This window comes from Chinchilla lanigera, unplaced genomic scaffold (genome assembly GCF_000276665.1).
Source record: "Chinchilla lanigera isolate Chin_1 unplaced genomic scaffold, ChiLan1.0 scaffold00555, whole genome shotgun sequence".
Taxonomy (NCBI): domain Eukaryota; kingdom Metazoa; phylum Chordata; class Mammalia; order Rodentia; family Chinchillidae; genus Chinchilla; species Chinchilla lanigera.
Window position 1 is genome coordinate 1 of NW_004955956.1, and position 8,308 is coordinate 8,308.

General features: G+C 42.3%; 1 protein-coding gene across 2 annotated transcripts; it reads right to left on the minus strand.

The window, feature by feature from the left end:
- Positions 1 to 17: 17 nt before the first annotated feature.
- On the minus strand, positions 18 to 7,699 carry LOC102029142 (fibroblast growth factor receptor 2-like). Of its 2 annotated transcripts, none has more exons than XM_013510209.1 (5): positions 7,539 to 7,695; positions 6,867 to 6,937; positions 5,141 to 5,278; positions 3,558 to 3,663; positions 18 to 591 (listed from the first exon to the last, which is right to left on the minus strand). In XM_013510209.1, the coding sequence occupies exons 1-5, from the start codon at positions 7,605 to 7,607 to the stop codon at positions 427 to 429; spliced, it is 549 nt and encodes a 182-aa protein (XP_013365663.1). In that variant the 5' UTR covers positions 7,608 to 7,695; the 3' UTR covers positions 18 to 426. The 2 variants fall into 2 exon arrangements, with proteins under 2 accessions (XP_013365663.1, XP_013365664.1); XM_013510210.1 differs by lacking the exon at positions 18 to 591 and adding an exon at positions 598 to 683 and having other exon boundaries at positions 7,539 to 7,699.
- Positions 7,700 to 8,308: the final 609 nt, after the last annotated feature.

The window sequence follows — 8,308 nt, forward strand, 5'->3', positions numbered from 1 at the left end:
ATATATAATATATATTTATACATAATTTGAATATATTTACATACATCCAGCACCTATATACTGCATTTGTGCTCTGTAAGTGTGTGCTGACATATATTTTCTCCAATTATTACAAAATTAACAAGGAAGGCAGAATATGTGTCTGCCTTGAGTCCAACTGGGGCACAGCCAGTACCCGAGAGGGGTCAGAGGGGTGGCATGGTGGCTTGTGGCTGTCCATTGCTCCAGAAATATTCTTCTCCTGGTGAAGATGACAAGTTTCCAACGTATAAATCTTTACACATGTGCCGATTACTTTTCCAATTATTTACTCCTCTGATCCATATATACAAGCAGAGACAACAAGCTCTTGGAGGCATGGCCTCCTAGCTCAGTGTAGGTAGGTTCCTGACACTGTCCTTTTTGGGGACAGGAAGACACATTCACTCATGTTTTAACACTGCCGTTTATGTGTGGGTACTGAGGCAGGCAGGGTTCATAAGGCATGGGGTCCGGAGAAAACACAGAGTCATCTCCTGAAGAACAAGAACTCCTTGTGTCAGGGGAACTAGGTGAGTACTGTTCCAGAGGCTGACTGAGGTCCAAGTATTCCTGAAAGAAGGGAAGAGAGATGTTTTATTTCATCTCAGGTCAGGATAACAAGGTGAGTATGGTTCGAGAGGCTGACTGAGGTCCAAGTATTCCTGAAAGAAGGGAAGAGAAAAGTCTTTATTCACACACAGGCTCCTGAGATGTCGGTATCAGACTTGGGCAGCACAGAGAGCCCTTGGGAGGTTTACAAAGGTCTAGCCCACCCCCAGACCCCAACTTCATTTACTCTGGCCTACCCTTAACTTTTCTCTTACAATCATCTTGAATAAACTCCTGGCAGGTAGGGAATAACAAATTCCTGTTGAACTTTGGAGATGGGTAGTCATCTCAACCTATGGAAGTGACCCCTAGCTAGATAACTCCTTGCTAGAGTGTGTGGTTCAAGTTTGGTCCCAGCAAAGTAGACACATAACAGTCTGTGGATCCTCAGGGTCCTTTAAGTAGTAAGACTATGAATATGAATTTTCTGAATTACATTTTACTATTATAATTTCTAGGACAGTTTAAGGGTAATACTCCATTCAGCACATAATTTAACAAATGTAATTCATTACTCTTAAAATCTCTCTGAGCTGAAAATGTAAATTGGTTCAAAAAAGGCTTGGATACACTCATGTGTATTAAATCCATAATAGGCTGTTAAAGGAAAGCTTAGGGAAAGAGAGGAGAGGCTTTAAGAGTTCTGAAAGTTTGAAATTCAGGAAGTTTTTCTGCTCCTCAAGATTCACTGGTGTAGCTGCTGAGGCCCCCTGGATCACCAAGGATAACATTTCCTAGCAGGACACGGCAAGAGCTCATGGCCTGTTTTCCTGTGGCCCATGAGCTGTAAGGATGCTTTGTAACATTGTACACGGGTGGAAAAACTCAAAGTAACAGTAGTATCTCATGACATTGAAATCACATAAAATGGTATAAAATTCCAAATTCAGGGTCCATAAAGTTTTAGTAGAACACAGACACTCATTTATTTACATACAGTCTGTAGCTACTCTCATACTATAATGGCAGAGTTTCGACAGACACCATATGGCCCTTGGAGCTGAAAATATTTACTCTCTGGCCCTTTGCAGAAAGCATTTGCTGACCCCTGTTCTGACTACACAGGGACCTTTCCGATCTCCATGCTCCAAGTGAGCTGGCACATTGGGGTGGCTGCGCTCGCACATTCAGAAGCCAGCGACTCTTGTATGACATGTGGTTTTGCTGAGAGGGGGGCAGAAAGTGCAGACCACAGCACAAACAGCCTCTGCGTTATCAGAAAAGAGCCCACGGAATGTTGGCGACTATACATCTTAGGAGACAGAAAAGCACTATAATTCATCACCAGGGTTGGCAAGAGTAAGAGTCCCCATCCAAGAAAGGGGATGTGTCAGTTCCAACAACATCAGCATTAACCACACAACTAGAAACAAACACGCCCACCACATCAAAAAAGAATTTTTTGCTTACAATGATAAAAATGAAATTTTGTCCTAAATGGAACCATTTTTCTCGAGCATATGGTAATGATTTTCAGAAGGAAAGAAACTTCGATTTTTATATCCGTTAGACAATATGGCATTCTGCTTTTGCATTTTAGGATAGTACATATAAATTTCAGAATGAATGGACCCTCTTTAAATGTACATAAATATGTATGTGTAAATATTCACATATATGTATAAATACATAACATGGACATGGGATCCAAAAAAGAGAACTTGAGTGCTTTTCCCAGTTTTTAAATGAACCCATAAACCTTCAGATCTGATAGGAAAAAAATAGGGCCATCAGTGAATTCCAAGCCTAGGGTTAAAGGAACTTACACTGGAAACAACAGTTTTGGCAGGAGAAGAAAGTTAGGCCCCCCCTACCCCCACCCCTTGAACTATTCCTTTCAACTTCTGAAGGTCAGCTGCATTCATTTAAATGCAATCGCTCCCTCTATCCAGCACAAGCCCCAGTCAGACACACCAGATAGAGCTGCCGGCTTGAGGTTTCTTATCATTACCTTTGCCTGCTTTCTAAAGGAATCACTTTAAAACCTTTACTAAATCAGAAATTAAATGTATTATTCTCCTTCTAGAAAATTTGGGAGATTTTTAACCTTTTTTGTAGTCGTTATAAAGACAACAATGTGACTTTGGCTTTCTGTTTTTCTTTTTCTTCTGTATGAAAAAACACTGATCTTCATTAAATATCTCAAATTTGATTGGTTAACCATTTCTATCTTTGTGATTTCTTGGGCTCCACGGGTTTATCATCTTTCTGGCTCAGAGTACATGCTTTTCATAGCCCTAAAAGCTTCACTCCCTCTGCACACTGAGGCAGCCACAGATATGGCTGAGTTTGAAGCCCTGAGTGATAGCACTATTCCTTTAATTGGCATAGATTATAAATAAAAACTACTTGTGTAGCAGGTACCAGTTTTCACTTAAAAGTCCTGCACGTCACTTATTTTAGGAAGCTGTGTATGTGTTACATGCACATAGATAGAGAGGCAAGCCAGAGCCATTCCCAGACAGGGTCACACAGGACCATGGTGTGCCCCAAGGAGGCCAGAATTATAGACCCTCGGTGCACATCATCACTGGAGCACTAGCAGCTCTCACGTTAATTGCTAGGGCACAGAATACAATGAGCACATAACATAAACCCATGCTCCTCCCCAGCCACGCCTTAATGTTCCAACTCCACCTTTCTTCCCCTCCCTCTCTCCTTTCACCACACCAGAGTCACTCCAGCACCAGCCACCACGAAGGTGGCTGGGGATGGCTCTCAGACTTCCGTCTCATGAGGAGAAGTCACAAAATGCAGTTCTGAGAAAAATCATGACTTGAGAGAAGCACATAATTTAACTCTGTCTGATTCCTATGGAAAAAGGATAAACTATACCACAGACTCCCACAGAGGAGTTTGTGCATAAAAACCTGAGCTCCGCTCCCCAGCTAGGCGAGACACCCTGGCTTCTGGAAGGAAGAGCTTACCTCGTTGGTTGTGAGAGTAAGAATTCGGTCCAAGTCTTCTACCAACTGCTTGAACGTTGGTCTCTGCGAGGGCACTGCGTGCCAGCAGTCCCTCATCATCATGTACCTGGAGAAAGGGATTTCCTGGGTGAATTAATCTCATTCAATACTACGGGCATGGCTATAGCCAGCTTCAATGTGACGGTAACACAGAGATGTGCCCTAAATAATGGAAATGTAACAGAACTTTCCAAGCAACTGAGGAAGTGGTTATCCACTTTCCCCACAGACATACCGCTTGGCTTTTCCAGGGCATGTTTGATTTACAAAATATTTCAGGAAGACATCTACGCATCAGGAGATGTCTATATGTGTCCATGGTATTCCTGTCACAGTGGAACACATCACAACGGTATCACACTTATGAGACATTTTTGAAGGTTCAGGGATAAGACCTATGTGTTCACAGCTACTCTAGTTTTCCTCCTCAAATACGTCTGTCTGAACCGTGCTTTAGGTTTTAAGATTCTAGCTGACAAAAGTTTCTTAGTTTACAAAAAAAAGTCTGAAAACCACAAGTGTAAGGTAAGGATTTTATGAACTAATCTGCCACTGCTGGGCTGTACACTAACTTCCTGATTAACTCTTAGACAGAGCAAGGTTCCCACCCATATCTTGCTTTTGAGTTTCGACAGACCTTGTACGTTAAAAAAAAGCCATAGGAATGACAAGCACAATAAATGCCTTTATATAATATACTACAAAATGTGGCCATTCATCAGACATCCACTGTACACCGAAAAGCACTCATGGGATTACTGGTATAAAATCCCCACGAAACGACACACAATAGAGCGCAGTCTCTGAGACAATCGGTCTTCTTAGTTCACCCCAGGGGGAGGGGGCAGTGCCTCCTTTTCAAAGCATTGATTCTACTGCACAAGGCACGTGTCACTAACACAGCATAATCCCACTAACAGTGTGAGGTAGATCTTTCTAGAAACTAGCTCATGGTTGTATAGCCAGGCATGGTACGCTAAGGACAGTACTACGACAAATTTTTAGTTCTCTGTGCTAAAATATGGGTGAAATGCAGGTAAACAGATACCAGTTCTCTCGGTCTGAGTGCATGCGGTTGATGTCAATTGGCAGGGACAATTTTCAGTGTCAAAGACACCCCAGAGATACCCGCTTTCTATTCGCCAGGCCTGGTCCAGAAACTATCACCTGTGCTATGCAAGGGCGGCCCCATGACTTTCTAGCTTGTTGTCTGATGTGGGTGTCTTCCTGTCACTCTTGAGGCATAGCACAGTGGCCAAGGAAGATCACTCGGCTGGTTTTCTCCTTGCCCAGACAGCTCAATGCCCTCTGTGATTTAAAGCCCACTCCATATACTTTGGCAGGATAGTCTCTCTTTTGGACAAGTATTGACTGTCAGTATAGCTATCAATCTCAGTTCTGGGGTTGATAGCACACGGCTTTAAGCAATTTTTCTTCTTAGAGCGTGTTTAGAAAATGGGAATCTTAAGAAACTGAGAGAAGTCAGAAATGTGACTGATGTGGTGAGTCCACTGCGGAACTGGCAGGGGGGACCCAGTCCTTACAGCTCATTGGTGCAGTTGGCTGGTTTATCCATCCTGTGTCCTTCCTTTAGCAGCTTAAAAAGTTCCTCCACGGGAATCCCTGGGTAAGGTGAGCCCCCTAAAGTGAAGATCTCCCACATTAACACCCCAAAGGACCAGCTGCAAAAAGAAAAAAACACATCATTACTATCCCGTCTGAATCAGAGAAACCTAAACATTCCCTGTTTAAAAAAATAAACACATACTCAGTTCTTCCATTCACAGATAAAGGAGCCCTCCTGCAATTCATCCTGCAGGCCTTCTCCTGAGCCCCAGGAGCCTCCCTAAATGATGACATGGAGATGGGGATGTTCCAATGAAGTTTTCCACCAACAAACAAAAAGCAAGCCACCACTGCTCTTAAGAGTTCTTCCTCCTACACTTGGTGTTAATGAAGTGAGGATCTCAACTTCTGGACTGCAAAGCCTTTTGCATTCCTGTATAACTCCTCCATCTCCTGTGCACCTAATATAATGGTTCTCATCTACCTGGCCAGCAAACTAACTCTGCAAGAAAATGGGCACCCTAGGTGGCTGGACACAAAGGTTCTGTGACTTACTAGGACGGTAAAGGAACGTAGCAAAGGGCTGGGATTGTGATGGAAGAGCCCTGTGCCCTAGACAAGTTGAGTTCAAAAAGAGAAATTGAAGACACCTCAGAGAATCCCATGTACCTGAATTTTCAGAATCCTACAGTTGAACTTTCTGAGCCTATTCAGGACCCTCAGCCACTGGGATGATGAAGCAGAGATCCCTGTCTGTCTACATCACTGCAGCTCTGGAAACTATCCCTCCTGCTTCTGTGCTGGTCAATTTCAGGAATGCAGTTGCCTCTAGTTTTATGCAGAGCACAAGCAGGACAACAACAGAGGCAGAAACAGCTTTGGGCCTCAGTTTTCTTATGGCACAAATGATAATCGTGACTCCCTCCTTCCAGAGCTGCTGAGGACTGACCGTAGTAGGCCAGCACCAAGTCTGCCCCCGAAATCCTCTTGCTCATGCAAATGAAAACCAGTTCAACTGATTTTTAAAAACTGTTTCCCTCAGCATAATTATACTCACTGGAACTTACAAAAATAATACCTTTCACCCAGTTTCTCTTAATAATGATATCATTCAACTGAATTTATAAATCTAAAACATCAGTTGGTGCCTGACCCTCAGAGTATTTTTAAGCATGTTATAACAGAAACATGATGGCATTTCTACTACAGTTCTAGAATGTTATCAAGGATGCTAGGACAAAATCAGATTTCCTTGTATTTTTAAAGAATAATCACTATAAGGAGATGCAGTGGAAATCATGCCTCACTTGGTGCAGCCCTTTGAGAACATACTTGGGCCGGGGAGCATGACACACCATCTACATGGGAACTATATCAGGAGTGCCTTTTTTAAGTGAGTGAAGAGTATACCAACAGCTTTGCAAATCACTTAGCAGCTCTGCAGGTGCACCCACCAAGCTGTCTGAGGAGCACTTCCACTCTGGCAAGGGGAGTTAGCAGTTCTGCCTCCCATCCCCTTTCTTTACAGGCAGGCACATTAGTAATAGAACACTGGCTACCAGCCTACCATAAAACCCTGCTTTCTGAGGTCGCCTTCCACAAACGTTTGCAAGGCAGTGGCTATCAAAGAGTGAAGAAAGGCAAAGAACATGCAGGTGTGCAACTCAAGCCCAGAAAGAAGCCAAAAAAAGGGCAGCCACTTACACATCACTCTGATGTGTGTACACTCTATCAAAAAGGGCTTCGGGAGCCATCCATTTGACTGGAAGTCGCCCCTGCAAATAGGAAAGAAAATGTAAAAACTCATGGGTTAAAACACAGTTACTGCTGCTGACTCAACGGGCTGCACCCGGCTTAAAAGCTGACACTCTAATTGTTTTCATTAGCACATCATAAGGACAGAAATAAGCTCCAGCTAGAACTATATAAAGTGTGAGATGCACAGATTTGAGCTCATTATTAAAATGCCATCTCCTTGGAGTCTCATTATCATGTATCTCCCTACAACACAGACACATCCTGACCAGCTTCTGGGCAAAAATTCATCCAGGCACTTTCAGGCTCTATTCTCTGCTATGCAAAGTCTTAACAAGAGCCACATTTTCAAACCAAATCCCTGGAAGCTGTTGATTATTCTCCATATAAGATTGTTTTACATTTACTAAAATTAACTTAAATATATCTTAAATTGGCTTATTGAGAATTTATGAAGACAATGGCAAAGGCATAGAAATAAAAGGCTGAGGATAAGCCTTCCTGGTTCCTTCTAGCTTTGAACCTATAGATTTGCATTTTGGAAGTTCTATCCCTTGCCAGCATATTATAGAAATATAATATTTCTGCTATAACACCCTTGCTTTATTGCCATAGACTTACATTTGTTGTCTTTTTGTAATAATCTATATTGTTGATATCTCTGGCCAGTCCAAAGTCTGCTATTTTCATCACATTGTTTTCTGTTACCAAAACATTTCTGGCTGCTAAGTCTCGATGAATACACTAAAATCAAGAAAGAAAGAGTAAGAACTAATTTCAAAATGCTTCAAGAGGTAAAGGAAAGTATATTTATTTCTTAACAAGTCAAAAATTAGCCTCAGTATACCATGAGAGCTATGCTGGGGCTGTAAAATGAAGCTATTCCACTACGAGGCCCTGAGACTCTCTAACATGACACTGGTATTTATTTTCTTAAGTCATTTCAGAGAGCAAAGGTAGACTGACCACATTCTCTTTTATCTATAATTGTCTTACACCACCAGTATTCTCCTGTTAGCTGCATACAAGGTCGGTGTTAGATCATTCTAAAAACCTTTTTTTTCAACTCTTGCCCGCTTCAGAAAAGCATTTTCCAGAAGAGCTAGTTAAACCTCAACATCACATCATCTTCACTTCCTGATCATTTTCTCCAGCATTCTGACCTGATAGCAAGCTCTCAGAACGGTCTAGAGATTATAAACTCTATATTTCCTTCCTATAAATGATGTTTTCCACCCCCGCTGCTTCTAACATTTACAAAGAGCCTTTTCACTATTAGACCTAAGAGATCTCTTCCAGTCCCTCAATTTTTTCTTCTCTGCCACTTCAGACACTGTTGGTTTCCTGCTTGTTTTTGAAAACTCTCCCTCCATTGAGTTCCCCCCACTTCC